Below are 25,096 nucleotides of genomic sequence, written 5' to 3' on the forward strand. Positions count from 1 at the left end.
CCCTGCTGGTGGCTCTGCAGAGCATCAAATATCTTCCTGACTGGTCTCACGGCTGTTTCCTTACCCTGCTGGTGGCTCTCTAGAGCATCAAATATCTTCCTGACTGGTCTCACGGCTGTTTCCTTACCCTGCTGGTGGCTCTGCAGAGCATCAAATATCTTCCTGACTGGTCTCACGGCTGTTTCCTTACCCTGCTGGTGGCTCTGCAGAGCATCAAATATCTTCCTGACTGGTCTCACGGCTGTTTCCTTACCCTGCTGGTGGCTCTGCAGAGCATCAAATATCTTCCTGACTGGTCTCACGGCTGTTTCCTTACCCTGCTGGTGGCTCTGCAGAGCATCAAATATCTTCCTGACTGGTCTCACGGCTGTTTCCTGACCCTGCTGGTGGCTCTGCAGAGCATCAAATATCTTCCTGACTGGTCTCACGGCTGTTTCCTTACCCTGCTGGTGGCTCTGCAGAGCATAAAATATCTTCCTGACTGGTCTCACGGCTGTTTCCTTACCCTGCTGGTGGCTCTGCAGAGCATCATATATCTTCCTGACTGGTCTCACGGCTGTTTCCTTACCCTCCTGGTGGCTCTGCAGAGCATCAAATATCTTCCTGACTGGTCTCACGGCTGTTTCCTTACCCTGCTGGTGGCTCTCTAGAGCATCAAATATCTTCCTGACTGGTCTCACGGCTGTTTCCTTACCCTGCTGGTGGCTCTGCAGAGCATCAAATATCTTCCTGACTGGTCTCACGGCTGTTTCCTTACCCTGCTGGTGGCTCTGCAGAGCATCAAATATCTTCCTGACTGGTCTCACGGCTGTTTCCTTACCCTGCTGGTGGCTCTCTAGAGCATCAAATATCTTCCTGACTGGTCTCACGGCTGTTTCCTTACCCTGCTGGTGGCTCTCTAGAGCATCAAATATCTTCCTGACTGGTCTCACGGCTGTTTCCTTACCCTGCTGGTGGCTCTGCAGAGCATCAAATATCTTCCTGACTGGTCTCACGGCTGTTTCCTTACCCTGCTGGTGGCTCTGCAGAGCATCAAATATCTTCCTGACTGGTCTCACGGCTGTTTCCTTACCCTGCTGGTGGCTCTGCAGAGCATAAAATATCTTCCTGACTGGTCTCACGGCTGTTTCCTTACCCTGCTGGTGGCTCTGCAGAGCATCAAATATCTTCCTGACTGGTCTCACGGCTGTTTCCTTACCCTGCTGGTGGCTCTGCAGAGCATCATATATCTTCCTGACTGGTCTCACGGCTGTTTCCTTACCCTGCTGGTGGCTCTGCAGAGCATCAAATATCTTCCTGACTGGTCTCACGGCTGTTTCCTTACCCTGCTGGTGGCTCTGCAGAGCATCAAATATCTTCCTGACTGGTCTCACGGCTGTTTCCTTACCCTGCTGGTGGCTCTGCAGAGCATCAAATATCTTCCTGACTGGTCTCACGGCTGTTTCCTTACCCTGCTGGTGGCTCTGCAGAGCATCAAATATCTTCCTGACTGGTCTCACGGCTGTTTCCTTACCCTGCTGGTGGCTCTGCAGAGCATAAAATATCTTCCTGACTGGTCTCACGGCTGTTTCCTTACCCTGCAGGTGGCTCTGCAGAGCATCATATATCTTCCTGACTGGTCTCACGGCTGTTTCCTTACCCTGCTGGTGGCTCTGCAGAGCATCAAATATCTTCCTGACTGGTCTCACGGCTGTTTCCTTACCCTGCTGGTGGCTCTGCAGAGCATCAAATATCTTCCTGACTGGTCTCACGGCTGTTTCCTTACCCTGCTGGTGGCTCTCTAGAGCATCAAATATCTTCCTGCCTGGTCTCACGGCTGTTTCCTTACCCTGCTGGTGGCTCTGCAGAGCATCGAATATCTTCCTGACTGGTCTCACGGCTGTTTCCTTACCCTGCTGGTGGCTCTGCAGAGCATCATATATCTTCCTGACTGGTCTCACGGCTGTTTCCTTACCCTGCTGGTGGCTCTGCAGAGCATCAAATATCTTCCTGACTGGTCTCACGGCTGTTTCCTTACCCTGCTGGTGGCTCTGCAGAGCATCAAATATCTTCCTGACTGGTCTCACGGCTGTTTCCTTACCCTGCTGGTGGCTCTGCAGAGCATCAAATATCTTCCTGACTGGTCTCACGGCTGTTTCCTTACCCTGCTGGTGGCTCTGCAGAGCATCAAATATCTTCCTGACTGGTCTCACGGCTGTTTCCTTACCCTGCTGGTGGCTCTGCAGAGCATCAAATATCTTCCTGACTGGTCTCAGGGCTGTTTCCTTACCCTGCTGGTGGCTCTCTAGAGCATCAAATATCTTCCTGACTGGTCTCACGGCTGGTTCCTTACCCTGCTGGTGGCTCTGCAGAGCATAAAATATCTTCCTGACTGGTCTCACGGCTGTTTCCTTACCCTGCTGGTGGCTCTGCAGAGCATCATATATCTTCCTGACTGGTCTCACGGCTGTTTCCTTACCCAGCTGGTGGCACTCTAGAGCATCAAATATCTTCCTGACTGGTCTCACGGCTGTTTCCTTACCCTGCTGGTGGCTCTCTAGAGCATCAAATATCTTCCTGACTGGTCTCACGGCTGTTTCCTTACCCTGCTGGTGGCTCTGCAGAGCATCAAATATCTTCCTGACTGGTCTCACGGCTGTTTCCTTACCCTGCTGGTGGCTCTGCAGAGCATAAAATATCTTCCTGACTGGTCTCACGGCTGTTTCCTTACCCTGCTGGTGGCTCTGCAGAGCATCATATATCTTCCTGACTGGTCTCACGGCTGTTTCCTTACCCTGCTGGTGGCTCTGCAGAGCATCAAATATCTTCCTGACTGGTCTCACGGCTGTTTCCTTACCCTGCTGGTGGCTCTGCAGAGCATCAAATATCTTCCTGACTGGTCTCACGGCTGTTTCCTTACCCTGCTGGTGGCTCTGCAGAGCATCAAATATCTTCCTGACTGGTCTCACGGCTGTTTCCTTACCCTGCTGGTGGCTCTGCAGAGCATCAAATATCTTCCTGACTGGTCTCACGGCTGTTTCCTTACCCTGCTGGTGGCTCTCTAGAGCATCAAATATCTTCCTGACTGGTCTCACGGCTGTTTCCTTACCCTGCTGGTGGCTCTGCAGAGCATCAAATATCTTCCTGACTGGTCTCACGGCTGTTTCCTTACCCTGCTGGTGGCTCTGCAGAGCATAAAATATCTTCCTGACTGGTCTCACGGCTGTTTCCTTACCCTGCTGGTGGCTCTGCAGAGCATCAAATATCTTCCTGACTGGTCTCACGGCTGTTTCCATACCCTGCTGGTGGCTCTGCAGAGCATCAAATATCTTCCTGACTGGTCTCACGGCTGTTTCCTTACCCTGCTGGTGGCTCTGCAGAGCATCAAATATCTTCCTGACTGGTCTCACGGCTGTTTCCTTACCCTGCTGGTGGCTCTGCAGAGCATCAAATATCTTCCTGACTGGTCTCACGGCTGTTTCCTTACCCTGCTGGTGGCTCTGCAGAGCATAAAATATCTTCCTGACTGGTCTCACGGCTGTTTCCTTACCCTGCTGGTGGCTCTGCAGAGCATCATATATCTTCCTGACTGGTCTCACGGCTGTTTCCTTACCCTCCTGGTGGCTCTGCAGAGCATCAAATATCTTCCTGACTGGTCTCACGGCTGTTTCCTTACCCTGCTGGTGGCTCTCTAGAGCATCAAATATCTTCCTGACTGGTCTCACGGCTGTTTCCTTACCCTGCTGGTGGCTCTGCAGAGCATCAAATATCTTCCTGACTGGTCTCACGGCTGTTTCCTTACCCTGCTGGTGGCTCTGCAGAGCATCATATATCTTCCTGACTGGTCTCACGGCTGTTTCCTTACCCTGCTGGTGGCTCTGCAGAGCATCATATATCTTCCTGACTGGTCTCACGGCTGTTTCCTTACCCTGCTGGTGGCTCTGCAGAGCATCAAATATCTTCCTGACTGGTCTCACGGCTGTTTCCTTACCCTGCTGGTGGCTCTGCAGAGCATCAAATATCTTCCTGACTGGTCTCACGGCTGTTTCCTTACCCTGCTGGTGGCTCTGCAGAGCATCAAATATCTTCCTGACTGGTCTCACGGCTGTTTCCTTACCCTGCTGGTGGCTCTGCAGAGCATCAAATATCTTCCTGACTGGTCTCACGGCTGTTTCCTTACCCTGCTGGTGGCTCTGCAGAGCATCAAATATCTTCCTGACTGGTCTCAGGGCTGTTTCCTTACCCTGCTGGTGGCTCTCTAGAGCATCAAATATCTTCCTGACTGGTCTCACGGCTGGTTCCTTACCCTGCTGGTGGCTCTGCAGAGCATAAAATATCTTCCTGACTGGTCTCACGGCTGTTTCCTTACCCTGCTGGTGGCTCTGCAGAGCATCAAATATCTTCCTGACTGGTCTCACGGCTGTTTCCTTACCCTGCTGGTGGCTCTGCAGAGCATCATATATCTTCCTGACTGGTCTCACGGCTGTTTCCTTACCCTGCTGGTGGCTCTGCAGAGCATCAAATATCTTCCTGACTGGTCTCACGGCTGTTTCCTTACCCAGCTGGTGGCTCTCTAGAGCATCAAATATCTTCCTGACTGGTCTCACGGCTGTTTCCTTACCCTGCTGGTGGCTCTCTAGAGCATCAAATATCTTCCTGACTGGTCTCACGGCTGTTTCCTTACCCTGCTGGTGGCTCTGCAGAGCATCAAATATCTTCCTGACTGGTCTCACGGCTGTTTCCTTACCCTGCTGGTGGCTCTGCAGAGCATCAAATATCTTCCTGACTGGTCTCAGGGCTGTTTCCTTACCCTGCTGGTGGCTCTCTAGAGCATCAAATATCTTCCTGACTGGTCTCACGGCTGGTTCCTTACCCTGCTGGTGGCTCTGCAGAGCATAAAATATATTCCTGACTGGTCTCACGGCTGTTTCCTTACCCTGCTGGTGGCTCTGCAGAGCATCAAATATCTTCCTGACTGGTCTCACGGCTGTTTCCTTACCCTGCTGGTGGCTCTGCAGAGCATCATATATCTTCCTGACTGGTCTCACGGCTGTTTCCTTACCCTGCTGGTGGCTCTGCAGAGCATCAAATATCTCCCTGACTGGTCTCACGGCTGTTTCCTTACCCAGCTGGTGGCTCTCTAGAGCATCAAATATCTTCCTGACTGGTCTCACGGCTGTTTCCTTACCCTGCTGGTGGCTCTCTAGAGCATCAAATATCTTCCTGACTGGTCTCACGGCTGTTTCCTTACCCTGCTGGTGGCTCTGCAGAGCATCAAATATCTTCCTGACTGGTCTCACGGCTGTTTCCTTACCCTGCTGGTGGCTCTGCAGAGCATAAAATATCTTCCTGACTGGTCTCACGGCTGTTTCCTTACCCTGCTGGTGGCTCTGCAGAGCATCATATATCTTCCTGACTGGTCTCACGGCTGTTTCCTTACCCTGCTGGTGGCTCTGCAGAGCATCAAATATCTTCCTGACTGGTCTCACGGCTGTTTCCTTACCCTGCTGGTGGCTCTGCAGAGCATCAAATATCTTCCTGACTGGTGTCACGGCTGTTTCCTTACCCTGCTGGTGGCTCTGCAGAGCATCAAATATCTTCCTGACTGGTCTCACGGCTGTTTCCTTACCCTGCTGGTGGCTCTGCAAAGCATAAAATATCTTCCTGACTGGTCTCACGGCTGTTTCCTTACCCTGCTGGTGGCTCTGCAGAGCATCATATATCTTCCTGACTGGTCTCACGGCTGTTTCCTTACCCTGCTGGTGGCTCTGCAGAGCATCAAATATCTTCCTGACTGGTCTCACGGCTGTTTCCTTACCCTGCTGGTGGCTCTGCAGAGCATCAAATATCTTCCTGACTGGTCTCACGGCTGTTTCCTTACCCTGCTGGTGGCTCTCTAGAGCATCAAATATCTTCCTGACTGGTCTCACGGCTGTTTCCTTACCCTGCTGGTGGCTCTGCAGAGCATCATATATCTTCCTGACTGGTCTCACGGCTGTTTCCTTACCCTGCTGGTGGCTCTGCAGAGCATCAAATATCTTCCTGACTGGTCTCACGGCTGTTTCCTTACCCTGCTGGTGGCTTTGCAGAGCATCAAATATCTTCCTGACTGGTCTCACGGCTGTTTCCTTACCCTGCTGGTGGCTCTGCAGAGCATCAAATATCTTCCTGACTGGTCTCACGGCTGTTTCCTTACCCTGCTGGTGGCTCTGCAGAGCATAAAATATCTTCCTGACTGGTCTCACGGCTGTTTCCTTACCCTGCTGGTGGCTCTGCAGAGCATCAAATATCTTCCTGACTGGTCTCACGGCTGTTTCCTTACCCTGCTGGTGGCTCTGCAGAGCATCAAATATCTTCCTGACTGGTCTCAGGGCTGTTTCCTTACCCTGCTGGTGGCTCTCTAGAGCATCAAATATCTTCCTGACTGGTCTCACGGCTGTTTCCTTACCCTGCTGGTGGCTCTGCAGAGCATCAAATATCTTCCTGACTGGTCTCACGGCTGTTTCCTTACCCTGCTGGTGGCTCTGCAGAGCATCAAATATCTTCCTGACTGGTCTCACGGCTGTTTCCTTACCCTGCTGGTGGCTCTGCAGAGCATAAAATATCTTCCTGACTGGTCTCACGGCTGTTTCCTTACCCTGCTGGTGGCTCTGCAGAGCATCATATATCTTCCTGACTGGTCTCACGGCTGTTTCCTTACCCTGCTGGTGGCTCTGCAGAGCATCATATCTTCCTGACTGGTCTCACGGCTGTTTCCTTACCCTGCTGGTGGCTCTGCAGAGCATCAAATATCTTCCTGACTGGTCTCACGGCTGTTTCCTTACCCTGCTGGTGGCTCTCTAGAGCATCAAATATCTTCCTGACTGGTCTCACGGCTGTTTCCTTACCCTGCTGGTGGCTCTGCAGAGCATCAAATATCTTCCTGACTGGTCTCACGGCTGTTTCCTTACCCTGCTGGTGGCTCTGCAGAGCATCAAATATCTTCCTGACTGGTCTCACGGCTGTTTCCTTACCCTATTGGTGGCTCTCTAGAGCATCAAATATCTTCCTGACTGGTCTCACGGCTGTTTCCTTACCCTGCTGGTGGCTCTCTAGAGCATCAAATATCTTCCTGACTGGTCTCACGGCTGTTTCCTTACCCTGCTGGTGGCTCTCTAGAGCATCAAATATCTTCCTGACTGGTCTCATGGCTGCTTCTTTACACACCAGCCTGATATCAGACCCAGAGTATCCTTCCGTCGCCTAGAATATATAGATATTAGTATTAATATATCAAGACAACAACATCTATTACTACTACAACTAGCTAACCTATCTTGTATACAAGATAACATCTATTACTTAACTACTATACAATTTCAATTAACAGGTGTGCCTTGTTAGAAGTTCTTAATGCGTTTGAGCCAATCAGTTGTGTTGTGACAAGGTAGGGGTGGTGTACAGAAGATGGTCTTTTACCAAACAAGCTAAGTCCATATTATGGCAAGAACAGCTTTTTAGTAGTCAATCTTTTGGTCAACAGAGATGTGAGATCCCACTGTTCCTCCCCCCTACCTGTGCAATCATCTCATAGGCCAGCTCGGTGCGTAGCTCCACCCCTCCAGTGCAGCTGAGTGGAGGCAGCCAATGAGAGACCATGGCCTGTCGGGCATTGCCAGAGGGAAGGCCAACCATAATCCTTTTCTCCAGACGTCTCAGCATGGCATGATCCAGCTCCCTGAGAAGACGAAGAGAGACAGAGGGAGAAACCTCTTCTGTTACTGAGACCACCTGTCATACCTGTAACCCTCCTGACCCTGTAGGTGTTGAACCTTGATCTAGGAGCAGGTAGAGATATAGTCAACACCCTGAGCAGCTTGATAAATACGGTTCCAGTTCTTCTGAGCTTACCAGTGCAGGTTAGAGGCTGCCAGGACATACGCCAGGTCTTACCAGGGCAGGTTAGAGGCTGCCAGGACATACGCCAGGACATACGCCAGGTCTCACCAGGGCAGGTTAGAGGCTGCCAGGACATACGCCAGGCCTCACCAGGGCAGGTTAGAGGCTGCCAGGACATACGCCAGGTCTTACCAGGGCATACGCCAGGTCTTACCAGGGCAGGTTAGAGGATGCCAGGACATACGCCAGGTCCTACCAGGGCAGGTTAGAGGCTGCCAGGACATACGCCAGGTCTCACCAGGGCAGGTTAGAGGCTGCCAGGACATACGCCAGGTCTTACCAGGGCAGGTTAGAGGCTGCCAGGACATACGCCAGGTTTTACCAGGGCAGGTTAGATGCTGCCAGGACATACGTCAGGTCTTACCAGGGCAGGTTAGAGGCTGCCAGGTCTTACCAGGGCAGGTTAGAGGCTGCCAGGACATATGCCAGGTCTAACTAGGGCAGGTTAGAGGGTGCCAGGTCTTACCAGGGCAGGTTAGAGGCTGCCAGGACATACGCCAGGTCTTACCAGGGCAGGTTAGAGGATGCCAGGACATACGCCAGGTCTTACCAGGGCAGGTTAGAGACTGCCAGGTCTTACCAGGTTAGGTTAAAGGCTGCCAGGACATAAGCCAGGTCTTAACAGGGCAGGTTAGATGCTGCCAGGACAAACGCCAGGTCTCACCAGGGCAGGTTAGAGACTGCCAGGTCTTACCAGGGCAGGTTAGAGGCTGCCAGGACATACGCCAGGTCTTAACAGGGCAGGTTAGAGGCTGCCAGGACTTACCAGGGCAGGTTAGAGACTGACAGGTCTTACCAGGCCAGGTTAGAGACTGCCAAGTCTTACCAGGGCAGGTTAGAGGCTGCCAGGACATACGCCAGGTCTCACCAGGGCAGGTTAGAGGCTGCCAGGACTTACCAGGGTAGGTTAGAGGCTGTCAGGAAAAATGCCAGGTCTTACCAGGGCAGGTTAGAGGATGCCAGGACTTACCAGGGCAGGTTAGAGGATGCCAGGACTTACCAGGGCAGGTTAGATGCTGCCAGGACATACGCCAGGTCTTAACAGGGCAGGTTAGAGGATTCCAGGACTTACCAGTGTCGTGTCTTTACTAACTGAAGACTTATAGTTTTTTATCAAAGATTCTCTGTAATTAGTTATTACGCGATTAGACTGATTAATCATGTAACCGTAAATACTAGGAAGTCGGGGCACCAAGGAAAAATATTCCGATTACAAAGTTCTAATTTCCTAAAATAACTTTTCAGATATTTTCATATCTGATCCATAGTCTTCTGATTAATGAATTATTTACTTTACCTCACGTCAGTCTCATTCCAAACGTCGTAAATTGTCATGTATGAGTCATCCATACATCAATTGTCTTAAATCATTTATTTATTACTAAGTAATTCACAGAAATGCATAAACAAACAGTATGGCATGGCGGCTTGTTAGACAAAAGGGGAAGTGGGGGTCGACTAAGAAGTCACGACAAAGTGATAATTATAACAATTGAAATGCTAATCCTTTGCACATGAACGCTCACTCATTCGGGAACAATTGCAATCAATATATATATTTACGCTCAGTGTGTCGTCTTGATCGCTGATGAAAAGTTAATTTATTTTGTAGAATTGTCCATCTCTCTCTCTCTGTCATGGTTATAGTGGATAGTTCAGAGTGACATTCATTTGTTTCGTTATAGAATGGTTGTTTCGGCAGTTGTCGTTCTTCGCGTTCAATGATACCGAATTCCTAGCTGCAGACTAGTAATTAATATCAAAGACTTGTTCTTATTCTGTCGGTATCGATAGTCTAAGAGTTTAACCACGTGGTATGGTTATGTCACGTTCTGACCTTAGTTCCTTTGACTTGTTTTAGGGCGTGAGTTGGGTGGGTTTGTCTATGTTCCGTTTTCTATGTTGTGTTTTGCGTTTGGCCTGGTATGAATCTCAAACACAGGCAGGTGTCGTTTGTTGTCTCTGATTGAGAATCATACTTAGGTAGCCTTTTTCCACCTGTGTTTCGTGGTGTTTATTTTCTGTGTCTGTGTGTTCCACACGGAACTGTTTCGGTTGGTTATTTCATGTGTCGTTTATTGTTTTGTTTCAGTGTTCACTTGTTTTAATAAAGAGCATGAACACGTACCGCGCTGCACATTGGTTCTCCGATCCTTACTACTCCTCCTCGTCAGAGGACCGCCGTTACAGAAACACCCACCACCAAAGTACCAAGCTGCGTGGGAACGGGCAGCAGCAGCGGCCGAAATCTCAAGACTCCTGGACATGGGAGGAGATTTTGAAAGGAGAAGGACCCTGGGCTCAGGCTGGAGAATATCGCCGCCTCAAAGCAGAGCTGGAGGCAGCGAGAGCTGAACGGTGGTGGTATGAGGAGGCAGCACAGCAGCGCGGCTGGAAGCCCGAGAGGCAGCCCCAAAAATGTCATCCCTACACATGGTGTCCCCGGTTCACCAGCACAGCCCAGTGTGGGCTATTCCACCTCGCCGCACTGGCCTGGCTACGGGGAGCATTCAGCCAGATAGGGTTGGGCAGGCTCGGTGCTCGAGACCTGCAGTGCGCCTCCACGGTCCGGTCTATCCGGTGCCGCCTCCACACACCAGCCCTCCGGTGGTAGCCCCCCGCACCAGGCTGTCTCTCCGTCTCCTCCCGACAGGTGCCCCTGCCTGTCCAGTGCTGCCAGAGTCGCCCGTCTGTCCGGAGCCGCCCGTCTGTCCGGAGCGGCCGGGGTCGCCCGTCTGTCCGGAGCGGCCGGGGTCGCCCGTCTGTCCGGAGCGGCCGTGGTCGCCCGTCTGTCCGGAGTGGGCCCGTCTGTCCGGAGCGGCTGGAGTCACCTGTCACTCCGGCGTGGCTGGAGTCATCCTTCACTCCGGCACAGCCGGAGTCTCCCGCCTGTCAGGCGCTGCCGGAATCTCCTGTCCATTCGGGACCCATTGCTAGGGTTCACAGTCCGAGGTCAGCGGTGAGGGTCGCCGCTCGAAAGAGGCCACGGAGGCGGTTGAGGAGGCGGACAAAGACTATGGTGGAGTGGGGTCCACGTCCCGCGCCAGAGCCGCCACCGCGGACAGACACCCACCCAGACCCTCCCCTATAGGTTCAGGTTTTGCGGCCAGAGTCCGCACCTTTGGGGGGAGGGGGTACTGTCACGTTCTGACCTTAGTTCCTTTGACTTGTTTTAGGGCGTGAGTTGGGTGGGTTTGTCTATGTTGTGTTTTGCGTTTGGCCTGGTATGAATCTCAAACACAGGCAGGTGTCATTTGTTGTCTCTGATTGAGAATCATACTTAGGTAGCCTTTTTCCACCTGTGTTTCATGGGTGTTTATTTTCTGTGTCTGTGTGTTCCACACGGATATTTCACGTGTCGTTTATTGTTTTGTTTCAGTGTTCGCTTGTTTTAATAAAGAGCATGAACACGTACCGCGCTGCGCATTGGTTCTCCGATCCTTACTACTCCTCCTCCTCGTCGGAGGAAGACAGCCGTTACAGGTTAAAAGATTCAGCAATGGTCCACAACTTTTGTCTCCCCTAATGGAGAAAAACATGGTCTGCAACCTTTAGCCATCTCGTAATTGAGGTAAGCTCGGTCTGCTGATCGAAAACCCGAGTGGGGGTTTTATTCGGAAGGGCCGAAAAAGGGCTGTCCCAGGAGGCCTGACCCTAACTGGGCTCAGGGGCGGTCCTCTGTTGCGGTCCCTTCTAGTGATGTACCTTAGTAGGTTCCCTGGAAGCTGCAAAGTACCCCAGGGAGGGCCAGGGGATGTCCTGGTTGGTGATCGCCATTGCGGTCCCCCCCCCCTCTGGTGGTTTACCTTGGTAGGCTCCCTGACAGCGGGGCATGCCGCCAGAAGGATGGGCCGTGGGTGTCCGTTTTTTGGGTCGCCGTTCCAGACCCATAGTCGGGTTGTCGTCCAGACTGGAAGATCTGGGCAGTAACTTAGGCAGATGTTAACAACGCACACACTCATGAAATGTATATAATTACATTCATTCTCCAATGAGCGGCATTGTGGCTCTAAGTGATGGTTGTATGGGGACTTTGTTTATGGCTCTATCACTTCCTAAGTGTCAAAGGAACTGAACCGAAAAGGAATGAAAGCATAAACAAAAGATATACAAAATATAGTTCTCACACAAAAATCATCTAATTGGACTGTATTCTATATACTGTACGTCCAATGTTCTGGCAAAATGACTAGCATGGCATTGTCTCTAATGCCATATCTAGGGTTTTCCTACTTGGTGTGTTGCTTAGGGACTATCCTAAGTTGATAACTATATGATACGTTTACAGCTGTAAGGCACTAGTTTTGGCAGTCTACAGAGATGACCTATGGACTTCTGGGAAGAAAACTTGTGAGTGCTGTAGAGTCAAAGGCCTAGAAGTAAATGTTCAACTTTACTAAGGTTGGTATTTTGCTTGGACCATTAAGTGATCCTAGCATAAATCCTAATTGGATGTTCTGTTGTGCATGTGTGTTTATGCTTACACAAGCGCGCATGTCAAAGTAAGAAAACCAAGTATCCTGGCAGATTACAACTTGTTCAGAATGAGTCTGACGTAGTCAGGTAATTTTCAGGTCAATGCCTGGAGGTCAGTCAGAATTGGTGTCAAGGAAGTCTGTATTAGTTTTTACTACAACTCACTGTGTCTTCCACTATGTGTGGCAACCACTTCAGTACCTGTGAGACGAGGATATCGGTCTGTGATATCCCAAAGTGTTTCACCAGTGGGAGTCATCGGGTCAGTTGCTGGACTGACGCCATTAGTGTCATTGTAAGGGGTGACAGTCCCCAACAAAATGGAAGGTGTATCATCGGAAGCAGAGTATACTCTGCGCATCAATGTTTTCTTGTTGATACGGCCGCAGTGCTTGCGGACGTGTCCGAAGGGCAAGAGGATTCCACATCAACTACCGTACTGCATGACTGCAAGGAGGGAAATAGCTTATTCACAGAGACAGCTGGCTCGAAATCATGAAAATAATGGTCAATCAAGTTGGCTGATGGAATGTGTCGAGATATCGTAATATCTCCTTGGATCGGATTCTGCCCCAAAAGGTTTCTAAATGTCTTTTTCCCAATGGGTGCTTTCAAATCAAATCAAATTTATTTATATAGCCCTTCGTACATCAGCTGATATCTCAAAGTGCTGTACAGAAACCCAGCCTAAAACCCCAAACAGCAAGCAATGCAGGTGTAGAAGCACGGTGGCTAGGAAAAACTCCCTAGAAAGGCCAAAACCTAGGAAGAAACCTAGAGAGGAACCAGGCTATGTGGGGTGGCCAGTCCTCTTCTGGCTGTGCCGGGTGGAGATTATAACAGAACATGGTCAAGATGTTCAAATGTTCATAAATGACCAGCATGGTCGAATAATAATAAGGCAGAACAGTTGAAACTGGAGCAGCAGCACAGTCAGGTGGACTGGGGACAGCAAGGAGTCATCATGTCAGGTATTCCTGGGGACAGATACGCCTCGTGAATGACTGCGTTGCAGCTAGCGTTAGGGGTAGACAGTGTGGTCAGTGGAGAAGGCACGGTGGCCTGTGACCATACCTGGTTGGTTTTCCAATCCATCAATGAGAGTAACCGATCCATCAAGTCTGCGCCAAGTAGCAGGGTTACAGTTTTGAGGCTGGTAACATACACAGGGTGAACGAGCGATATGTCCTTGAAGTGTAGTTTCAGCGTGACTCTCAATGTGAGAGACGAGGTAGTCTGAGTGACCCCTCGAAGTGTAGTGTCGCATCGTTCCACTTTTAACCAACGTTTAGTTGGCTTCAAAGCCCTTTTGAGATCATCAAACAATGTTTGAGAGATGAGTGATATTGTCGCACCCGAATCAATTAGCGCATGACAAGTTAAGCAGTCCTCCAGGATTGATTCCAGGTATGGCCATTTAGATTCATGGTTAGTGGACATATTTCCCACAAAGTGGAGTGGTCGTTCGCAACGACGTGATGTGCCATTTCTGTTCAAGGTGGAAGCAGATGGACTTTTCAGATTTTGAGTGGGCGTGGCTTTAACGAAGTGTTTGACCTTTTTCTTCACAACCTTTATGTCAGAGTCTATAGACAAAGCCTGTGGTCTATATGTATCAGTCTATAGAGTCTATAGTCTATAGTCTATAGACAAAGACTGGGGGCTTGTTTCTTGATCAAGCGGGCCCTGGATAGGGTCTTGAATGAGAGCGGGAGAGATTAGAACTTTAACGTGCTATGGGTGTTAATTCCTGCAGACCTGGTGTCCGGTAATTCCTCGTCTAGTCCTTGCTATGGGTGTTAATTCCTGCGGACCTGGTGTCCGGTAATTCCCCATCTAGTCCTTGCTATGGGTGTTAATTCCTGCGGACCTGGTGTCCGGTAATTCCTCGTCTAGTCCTTGCTATGGGTGTTAATTCCTGCGGACCTGGTGTCCGGTAATTTCCCGTCTAGTCCTTGCTATGGGTGTTAATTCCTGCGGACCTGGTGTCCGGTAATTCCTCGTCTAGTCCTTGCTATGGGTGTTAATTCCTGCGGACCTGGTGTCCGGTAATTTCCCGTCTAGTCCTTGCTATGGGTGTTAATTCCTGCAGACCTGGTGTCCGGTAATTCCCCGTCTGGTCCTTGTGACTTATCTTTTACCCTTTTCTCAAATGTTTCTCGCTTTAGTTCTTCACGTAGTGGAACTTCTGGAGAACATTGGTCTACGTTTTGATCATCCTTCAACCCTTTGTTACCCTTGTGCTCTGACACTTTGTGTGGGTTGGTTGCAGGAATGTAGTGAACAGGTCGATTGTAGCGGTAGTCATGTTGATGGAGACGTACTTTACAGTTATTTAGACCGCGGAGGTTTTTGGAATCATAGTTTTGTGGTAGAAACTGTTGTTGTGCATCATCTCTCAACGCTCCAATACCTGATAATGCACCCTCTAACTGGAGTGGGTGCTCCTGGTCAAACTTCAAAACCGATTGGTAAGGGCTCTTAGCGTTGTGAACTTTTGATGCTTCAAAAGCTGTGCTTGTAAGCTCTCTGAGTTGTAAGATAGGCAAGCCAACGTGGGGGGCAGGGCCCAAGTAGGTAATGACGGTAGGATACATGTTCGACAGGAACATTTGTTTAAAAGGTAACAGGTCTTCCATGCCTGTTTCAGTGAGTAGGCCAAAGTAAGCTGAACAAAGCCTATGATAGTAAGCTTGTGGATGTTCGTTCCGAGCTTGTTTGACGGTGTTAGCCAGCCGGTGTTAGCCAGCGCTCTCTCTCGTGCTCTCAGTGTGTGAACCTTGTCACGTGTCTATTTGACGTTTGCTTCAACAGGTAAACCCTGTCAGAACCCGTAGCGTTCGGGTAGCCATCCAACGCGTCCTCTATGTCAGCTAGGAACGTCTCAGTATCGTTTGGCTGACCTGGAACGGGGTCAAAGGTGGGGAAATTCTTGATGAGTTTGTCAAGGTATTCTGCGCCAAGCGGGCGGAAAGGGTTGGCTTCATCCTTTGGAGAGATTGGGGCCGAAAGGCCAAGAGGAGAAGCCAAGCCTTGTTGTTGTTGGCCAAGAAGCGCAATATTACTCAGTGCCGAATGGCCAAGAGGAGAAGACTGAGGGACAGGCTTGGGCTCCGGTTGCTTGGATTGGTAATCCCGCTGTAGAGCGTGACCATTCTGGACTTCCTCCAGATGGTACCTGCATTGCAGAGTCCACTTGAGCGCTTAGAGTACTGATTTTGGACACTTGAGTGTCACACTTGCTCCTTTCGGTCTCAAACTTATCTGTCATGGCTTGCAGATAGAGGTCTTGAGTACGGAGCGAAAGATTCAGTGATGAGATTTCCTCCACTTGCTTAGAAATCAATATTTTAATCTTCATCACCTGAGTTCTCTCATCATTCATTTGGTCAGCGACTTCAATGAGTTCTGCTGATTTGTCATCCACCTTTGTCATTGTGTTCATTAACTGATCGTCTTTGGCCTGCAGCGTTTTGAGTAGAATCGTGTTACTTTGAGTAACGTTCAACAAAACTGCATGCATGTTATCAAGTTGAGCGCTCCTGTTTGTAGATAACTCTTCAGATTTATCTAGTTTGGCGTGAACATCATCGTATTTAGTTTTGGCTAAATCGAGTTGTTCCTGTAGCATATGATCCTTGTTCCTGTAGAAGACAATTTTGTTGAAGAGCTTGTACTTGTTCATCGTCATACGTTTTTGCAATTACATTTAATTGTTTCGTTTTCAAGCGCAATTCCATAGCTAGCAGAATTTTTCCCTTTTCAGCATTTGTCATTGGTTTCCCGGTTCTCTCCCTCTGTCCCTTTATGTCTCCCATTAACTGCTCGTGCTTCAGCTGTGCACTGCGGTATTGGACAGATGCCAATCTTGGGTGGCAAGACATCAGGGCTAGACTGGAGAGGCCTGCGCCCGATGGTTGATTTTGGAAAGCGTTGTTGTCTGCTTTTCCACTAATGGCATAATTAGGGTTGGTATCGCTGCTGAGGTCAGAGATCAATCCATTTGCGGGTGGAGGTTCACTAATTAGCGGGCGAGTGGGGACTACTCCCACTGATAGCGAGTGGGGACTACCCCCTCTGATAGCGAGTGGGGACTACCCCCTCTGATAGCGATTGGGGACTACCCCCTCTGATAGCGAGTGGGGACTACCCCCTTTGATAGCGAGTGGGGACTACCCCCTCTGATAGCGAGTGGGGACTACCCCCTCTGATAGCGAGTGGGGACTACCCCCTCTGATAGCGAGTGGGGACTACCCCCTCTGATAGCGAGTGGGGACTACCCCCTCTGATAGCTTGCACATTATTAGAACATTTTGAAAGGAAAAAATGTTTTTCCTAATTTTCCAAAGTTTGGTTTTGGAATATATTGGGAGTTGCAAAGATGATTTTAATCTATTTATAGACGTTAATGAACCATCAGTACTGGACAGTACTGTGGAAGTTTGACGTGAATGAATTTGCAAAAGCAAATTGAATTAATCAATGATAATGATATCATACCTGGATAGGCTATCTGGGTATTACATTTTAAATTAACCTGGGAAGTTGGTTCATCTAGGTTACTATTGCAAAGTTTAAGGTGTCTCGTTTAATTGGAAGAACCTAGAAAGGTATGTCCAACAATTTAAATAAATAAATTGAATGAGACCCAAGCAATTGAGGTTGCTGGATTATTTTAACGTGATCCACGTTTGGATTTCCAACACTTATTTTAAGAAATGTACTTGTGATTCTTCACCAGCAGTGATGCAGAATGCTGAAATCAAACGGAAGTACAAAGGGCGGGACTTCCGTCACGGAAGGTGGAGGATTTTAAACGGAACACAGGAAGTGAAAAATGTTCCCCCTCTGTTAGTTTAGCATCTCGTAATCCTAAATTGTTCAGAAATATCACGTTCTAAGCACAAAATAGGGTCCTCTCACCATGGAAAGGGTGGGTTTACTAGTGACATCTCACATTAAACCTTTCGGCATACTTTGCTAGAGTTATGTTGCCTGGAGCGACACGGTACATAATACGGGTATGCCTGTAGTCAGTCCACACTGGTGTACTGCTATAGTCAGTCCACACTGGTGTAGTGCTGTAGTCAGTCCACACTGGTGTAGTGCTGTAGTCAGTCCACACTGGTGTAGTGCTGTAGTCAGTCCACACTGGTGTAGTGCTGTAGTCAGTCCACACTGGTGTAGTGCTGTAGTCAGTCCACACTGGTGTAGTGCTGTAGTCAGTCCACACTGGTGTAGTGCTGTAGTCAGTCCACACTGGTGTAGTGCTGTAGTCAGTCCACACTGGTGTAGTGCTGTAGTCAGTCCACACTGGTGTAGTGCTGTAGTCAGTCCACACTGGTGTAGTGCTGTAGTCAGTCCACACTGGTGTAGTGTGGTAGGCGGGCAAAAATACTTCGGCTCGGAAAGAAAGAATATCTTTTAATTTCTAACCTTTCTGGCTCTAGAAGTTAATATGTTTGGCCTAACGGACTAAATCTGGAATTTATCACTCATTGCTCTGACGCTAAAAACCACTACCGGAGGCGCTCTGTAGCCTCTTCCAATGGGAACACACACACACAACCAATTTGAATGTATACAAAGCAGTCTGTTTGTACAATTCTGTTTGCACAATTGATATATAGAATTCCACAGCAAAGTCTAATTCTATCTTAGATTCCTTACCCGGGGGCGTCATAAATGTTGTGTCTTTTCAGATATTTTCATATCTGATCCATAATCTTCTGATTAATGAATTATGTACTTTACCTCACGTTAGTCTCATTCCAAACGTCATAAATTGTTGGTTATCTGCACGAACCCAGTCATCCATACATCAATTGTCTTAAATAATTTATTTATTACTAACTAAGTAATTCACAGAAATGCATAAACAAACAGTAAATATGGTAAATGTGGTTACATGAAATGAGAATGTGCCCTAGTGGGCTAAACCGGCATGGCGGCTTGTTAGACAAAAGGGGAAGTGGGGGTAGACTAAGAAGTCACGACAAAGTGATAATTATAACAATTGAAATGCTAATCCTTTGCACATGAACACTCACTCATTCAGGAACAATTGCAATAAATATATATATGTTTACGCTCAGTGTGTCGTCTTGATCGCTGGAAAAGTTCATTTCCTTTGTAGAATTGTCCGTCTCTCTCCCTCTCTCTCTCTGTGTGTCGTGGTTATTGTGGATAGTTCAGAGTGACATTCATTATTTTTGTTATAGAATGGATGTTTCGGCGGTTGTCGTTCTTCGCGTTCAGTGATACCGAATTCCTAGCTGCAGACTAGTAATTAACTTGTTCTTATTCTGTCGGTATCGATAGTCTAAGAGTTTAACCACGTGGTATGATTAAAAAAATTCAGCAATGGTCCACAACCTTTGTCCTCCTAATGGAGAAAAACAAGGTCTGCAACCTTTAGCCATCTCGTAATTGAGGTAAGCTCGGTCTGCTGATCGAAAACCCGAGTGGGGGTTTTATTCGGAAGGGACGAAAAAGGGCTGTCCCAGGAGGCCTGACCCTAACTGGGCTCAGGGGCGGTCCAGGATGTCTGACCCTAACTGGGCTCAGGGCTGTCCCAGGAGGCCTGACCCTAACTGGGCTCAGGGGCTGTCCCAGGATGCCTGACCCTAACTGGGCTCAGGGGCGGTCCAGGATGTCTGACCCTAACTGGGCTCAGGGGCGGTCCAGGATGTCTGACCCTAACTGGGCTCAGGGGCGGTCCAGGATGTCTGACCCTAACTGGGTTCAGAGGCGGTCCAGGAGGCCTGACCCTAACTGGGCTCAGGCGCGGTCCTTTGATTTAGTTCAAATCAAAAGGGAATTGTACTTTTCTTCATTAAACAGTCCAAAATCATATTACACAATTATACAAACAGTATCATACTCACTCATTCATCTTATACTACAATTAGATGTAAACCTCATATCTGGGGCTATTATATAAACAGCATTATGGTAATGTGGCCACACCGTCTCCATTGAGCTTCCCCAAGTTGTGACAAACGGACCAGTTCGTAGCTGGATTCTTCACCCATCTTTTATACTTTCTCCGGAACATGAAATTTGTTCGTACCTCAAGTTCTGTGAGGTGGAAGGATTTCCTTTGTCCTCTATGAAAATATACTCTCTCTATACAACGCCTCTCTGACCACAGCAACGTAGTTGAAGGAGGAAAGGGGGAGGCAGGGAGTGGGGGATGGGGCTTGTTATACCCAAAGAGGCCAACGTCATGACACCAGGGTAGGTTAGAGGCTGCCAGGACTTACCAGGGTAGGTTAGAGGCTGCCAGGACAAACGCCAGGGTAGGTTAGAGGCTGTCAGGTATCACCAGGGTAGGTTAGAGGCTGCCAGGTCTCACCAGGGTAGGTTAGAGGCTGCCAGGACTTACCATGGTAGGTTAGAGGCTGCCAGGAGAAACGCCAGGACTTACCAGGGTAGGTTAGAGGCTGCCAGGACAAACGCCAGGTCTCATCCGGGTAGGTTAGAGGCTGCCAGGTCTCACCAGGGTAGGTTAGAGGCTGCCAGGACAAACGCCAGGACTTACCAGGGTAGGTTAGAGACTGCCAGGACAAATGCCAGGTCTTACCAGGGCAGGTTAGAGACTGCCAGGACAAACGGCAGGACTTACCAGGGTAGGTTAGAGACTGCCAGGACAAACGCCAGGTCTTACTAGGGTAGGTTTGTGTTAGAGAGGTTAGGGTTAGACCTACCAGGGTAGGTTAAGGTTAGTTAGGGTTAGTCCTATCAGGGAAGGTTAGGGTTAGACCTACCAGGGAAGGTTAGGGTTAGTTCTACCAGGGAAGGTTAGGGTTAGACCTACCAGGGAAGGTTATGGTTAGACCTACCAGGGAAGGTTAGGGTTAGACCTACCAGGGAAGGTTAGGGTTAGACCTACCAGGGAAGGTTAGGGTTAGACCTACCAGGGAAGGTTATGGTTAGACCTACCAGGGAAGGTTATGGTTATACCTACCAGGGAAGGTAAGGGTTAGACCTACCAGGGAAGGTTAGGGTTAGACCTACCAGGGAAGGTTATGGTTAGACCTACCAGGGAAGGTTAGGGTTAGACCTACCAGGGAAGGTAAGGGTTAGACCTACCAGGGAAGGTTATGGTTAGACCTACCAGGGAAGGTTAGGGTTAGACCTACCAGGGAAGGTTAGGGTTAGACCTACCAGGGAAGGTTATGGTTAGACCTACCAGGGAAGGTTAGGGTTAGACCTACCAGGGAAGGTAAGGGTTAGACCTACCAGGGAAGGTTAGGGTTAGACCTACCAGGGAAGGTAAGGGTTAGACCTACCAGGGAAGGTTAGGGTTAGACCTACCAGGGAAGGTTATGGTTAGACCTACCAGGGAAGGTTAGGGTTAGACCTACCAGGGAAGGTTAGGGTTAGACCTACCAGGGAAGGTTAGGGTTAGACCTACCAGGGAAGGTTAGGGTTAGACCTACCAGGGAAGGTTAGGGTTAGACCTACCAGGGAAGGTTAGGGTTAGACCTACCAGGGAAGGTTAGGGTTAGACCTACCAGGGAAGGTTAGATGCTGCCAGGACAAAAACCAGATCATCAGATCGGGCCAATCCATCCATCTGGACCAAAAGCTCTGTCTTCATCCTTCTGCTGCCCTCGTGCTCTCCTCTGGACCAGGACAGCAACACAGAGAACGAAGAGCAGCATTAATAACACATAAATCCATTAGTAAAACAGAGAACAGCGTTAAAAACACAGAGAGCCACATTAAAAACACAGAGAGCAGCATTAAAAGCACAGAGAGCAGCATTAAAAACACAGAGAGCAGCATTAAAGACACAGAGAGCCACATTAAAAACACAGAGAGCCGCATTAAAAACACAGAGAGCAGCATTAACACAGAGAGCCGCATTAAAAACACAGAGAGCCGCATTAAAAACACAGAGAGCCGCATTAAAAACACAGAGAGCCGCATTAAAAACACAGAGATCCGCATTAAAAACACAGAGATCCGCATTAAAAACACAGAGCCGCATTAAAAACACAGAGCCGCATTAAAAACACAGAGAGCCGCATTAAAAACACAGAGCCGCATTAAAAAAACAGAGCAGCATTTACTAACTCCCCCTCCCCCATTATAATTCCACTCCCCCCACTATAACCCCCCCAGTATAACTCCTCCTCCCCCATTATAACTCCCCCTCCCTCACTCCTTCTCTGTAACTCCCCCTCCCCCTCCCTAACTCCCCCTCCCCCACTCGTTCTCTGTAACTCCCCCTCCCCATTATAACCCCCCCACTATAACTCCCCCTCCCCCACTATAACTCCTCCTCCCCCACTCCTTCTCTAACTCCCCCTCCCCCAATCCTTCTCTAACTCCCCCACTATAACTTCCCCTCCCCCACTCCTTCACTAACCCCCCCCCCACTCCTTCTCTAACTCCCCCTCCCCCACTATAACTCCCCCTCCCCCACTCCTTCTCTAACTCCCCCTTTCCCACTCGTTCTCTGTAACTCCCCCTCCCCCACTAACTCCCCCTCCCCCACTCCTTCTCTAACTCCCTTCCCCACTCCGTCGCTATAACTCCGCTCCCCCACTCCTTCTCTATAACGGCCCTACCCCACTCCTTCTCTAACTCCCCCTCCCCCACTCCTTCTCTATAACGGCCCTACCCCACTCCTTCTCTAACTCCCCCTCCGTCTCTATAACTCCCCTCCCCCACTCCTTCTCTATAACTGCCCTCCCCCACTCCTTCTCTATAACTCACCCTCGACTCTCTTCGTAACTCACCCTCCCCTCTCTCTAACTCACCCTCCCCTCTCTCTAACTCACACTCCCCTCTCTCTGTAACTCACACTCCCCTCTCTCCGTAACTCACCCTCCCCTCTCTCTAACTCACACTCCCCTCTCTCTAACTCACACTCCCCTCTCTCTGTAACTCACACTCCCCTCTCTCCGTAACTCACACTCCCCTCTCTCCGTAACTCACACTCCCCTCTCTCCGTAACTCACACTCCCCTCTCTCCGTAACTCACACTCCCCTCTCTCCGTAACTCAGCCTCCCCTCTCTCCGTAACTCACCCTCCCCTCTCTCCGTAACTCACCCTCCCCTCTCTCTGTAACTCACCCTCCCCTCTCTCCGTAACTCACCCTCCCCTCTCTCCGTAACTCACCCTCCCCTCTCTCCGTAACTCACCCTCCACTTTCTCTATAACTCACCCTCCCCTCTCTCCGTAACTCACCCTCCCTTCTCTATAACTCACCCTCCCCTCTCTCCGTAACTCACCCTCCCTTCTCTCTGTAACTCACCCTCCCCTCTCTCTGTAACTCACTCTCCCCTCTCTCCGTAACTCCCCCTCCCCTCTCTCCGTAACTCACTCTCTCCGTAACTCACCCTCCGTAACTCACCCTCCTCCAGTCCCTCTCTGGCTCATAACTGACTCCAGTTCATCCAGGAAAATGGTGGAAGGGGCATGGTAGCGAGCCAGCTCAAACAACACCTGGAGAGAGGAGTGCATTATGTCAACTAATTAACATCAGTCTGTAACATTCATACAGGGACATCAGACAGCCACGTACCCTGACCAGCTTCTCAGAGTCTCCTCTCCACTTGCTGACGATGCTGGAGGCTGAGATGTTGAAGAAGGTGGTGTTACACTCTGTGGCTACAGCCTTGGCCAGCAGTGTCTTACCTGTACCTGAGAGGAGAGGTTAGGAGTGTGTGTGGAGGTGTCTGTAGGTGTGTGTGTGTGCGTGTGTGTAGGTGTGTGTGTGTAGGTGTGTGTGTAGGTGTTACCTGGAGGTCCGTATAACAGCAGACCTTTCCATGGAGACAGGATGCCAGTGAATAGCTGTGGATACTAAGGACAGAATGAAGGAATGTTAGTTCTATAGAGTCAGATCAAATTACAATGTCGGGGCAGCAACCGTACTGTCAGATGGGCCGTACTCTAAGATGGGCCGTACTCTAAGATGGGCCGTACTCTAAGATGGGCCGTACTGTAAGATGGGCAATACTCTACGATGGGCCGTACTCTAAGATGGGCCGTACTCTAAGATGGGCCGTACTCTAAGATGGGCCGTACTCTAAGATGGGCCGTACTCTAAGATGGGCCGTACTCTAAGATGGGCCGTACTCTAAGATGGGCCGTACTCTACGATGGGCCGTACTCTAAGATGGGCCGTACTCTAAGATGGGCCGTACTCTAAGATGGGCCGTACTCTAAGATGGGCCGTACTCTAAGATGGGCCGTACTCTAAGATGGACAGTACTCTACGATGGGCCGTACTCTAAGATGGGCCGTACTCTAAGATGGGCCGTACTCTAAGATGGGCCGTACTCTAAGATGGGCCGTACTCTAAGATGGGCCGTACTCTAAGATGGGCCGTACTCTAAGATGGACCGTACTCTAAGATGGACCGTACTCTAAGATGGACCGTACTCTAAGATGGGCCGTACTCTAAGATGGACCGTACTCTAAGATGGGCCGTACTCTAAGATGGGCCGTACTCTAAGATGGGCCGTACTCTAAGATGGGCCGTACTCTAAGATGGGCCGTACTCTAAGATGGGCCGTACTCTAAGATGGACCGTACTCTAAGATGGGCCGTACTCTAAGATGGGCCGTACTCTAAGATGGGCCGTACTCTAAGATGGGCCGTACTCTAAGATGGACCGTACTCTAAGATGGACCGTACTCTAAGATGGGCCGTACTCTAAGATGGACCGTACTCTAAGATGGGCCGTACTCTAAGATGGGCCGTACTCTAAGATGGGCCGTACTCTAAGATGGGCCGTACTCTAAGATGGGCCGTACTCTAAGATGGACCGTACTCTAAGATGGACCGTACTCTAAGATGGGCCGTACTCTAAGATGGACCGTACTCTAAGATGGGCCGTACTCTAAGATGGACCATACCTTCACGAATAACAGCACCTTGTTTCCTACTGCTTTTAGTGTAGACATATTCAGAAGTAGAATGGAAGTGGTACAGCAGCAGAGAAAGAGCATGGTGCTTACGGCCTGTACCTTAATAGGGTAGACGACAGCCTCTTTGACTAATCGCTTGGCGGCCTGCAGGCCTATAATGTCATCCCAGCGCACAGCGGGGTTCTGTAAATAGATGTCCTTTAGAGAGAGGAGAGGGGTAGAGCTCAGACATTCATTAATAAACACACACATTCCATACAATGGTAGCTCTTCAGTCCTCTAGTGTTTCACCTGAGTATTACAGATTAAAAGAACGTCTTCAACGACTAATAACTGCTCATAACAGCTCTTACCCTGCTAACAACAGCTCTTACCTTGCTAACAACAGCTCTTACCTTGCTAACAACAGCTCTTACCCTGCTAACAACAGCTCTTACCCTGCTAACAACAGCTCTTACCCTGCTAACAACAGCTCTTACCCTGCTAACAACAGCTCTTACCCTGCTAACAACAGCTCTTACCCTGCTAACAACAGCTCTTACCCTGCTAACAACAGCTCTTACCTTGCTCATAACTGCTCTTACCCTGCTCATAACTGCTCTTACCCTGCTAACAACAGCTCTTACCCTGCTCATAACAGCTCTTACCCTGCTCATAACAGCTCTTACCCTGCTAATAACAGCAGCCAGATCTCTCATCTCACTGTTCATCCCAATGAAGGCGCTGAGGGGTTTCAGAAGAGGCTCCTAGAGAGAAGAGAACACCATTTTGTGGTTTGAGGTTTGAAATGACCTCTACACATAGCTCTTCC

The 25,096-nt window shown here is 49.5% G+C and overlaps 1 protein-coding gene across 5 annotated transcripts in view; it reads right to left on the bottom strand.

Annotated features, from left to right (window-relative positions):
* katnal2 (katanin p60 subunit A like 2) overlaps positions 1 to 25,096 on the bottom strand; it is a 41,595-nt gene that overhangs the window by 4,689 nt on the left and 11,810 nt on the right. For 3 of the 5 annotated variants that reach the window (XR_016484789.1, XR_016484788.1, XR_016484787.1), the window contains 8 exons: positions 24,954 to 25,031; positions 24,385 to 24,483; positions 23,152 to 23,215; positions 22,935 to 23,053; positions 22,750 to 22,855; positions 20,913 to 21,023; positions 7,534 to 7,696; positions 7,119 to 7,221 (listed from right to left, as the gene is read on the bottom strand). Coding sequence is in view for 2 of the 5 variants with exons in the window: in XM_090191416.1 (XP_090047542.1) it covers positions 7,119 to 7,221; positions 7,534 to 7,696; positions 20,913 to 21,023; positions 22,764 to 22,855; positions 22,935 to 23,053; positions 23,152 to 23,215; positions 24,385 to 24,483; positions 24,954 to 25,031 (829 nt within the window). In the remaining 3 variants the exon portion in view is untranslated. The remainder of the gene's footprint in view (positions 1 to 7,118; positions 7,222 to 7,533; positions 7,697 to 20,912; positions 21,024 to 22,749; positions 22,856 to 22,934; positions 23,054 to 23,151; positions 23,216 to 24,384; positions 24,484 to 24,953; positions 25,032 to 25,096) is intronic. The other 2 variants (XM_090191416.1, XM_090191415.1) reach the window with 1 other exon arrangement.

This window comes from Oncorhynchus mykiss, chromosome 12 (genome assembly GCF_057628025.1).
Source record: "Oncorhynchus mykiss isolate SJ-2025 chromosome 12, ASM5762802v1, whole genome shotgun sequence".
In the NCBI taxonomy this organism is placed as follows: domain Eukaryota; kingdom Metazoa; phylum Chordata; class Actinopteri; order Salmoniformes; family Salmonidae; genus Oncorhynchus; species Oncorhynchus mykiss.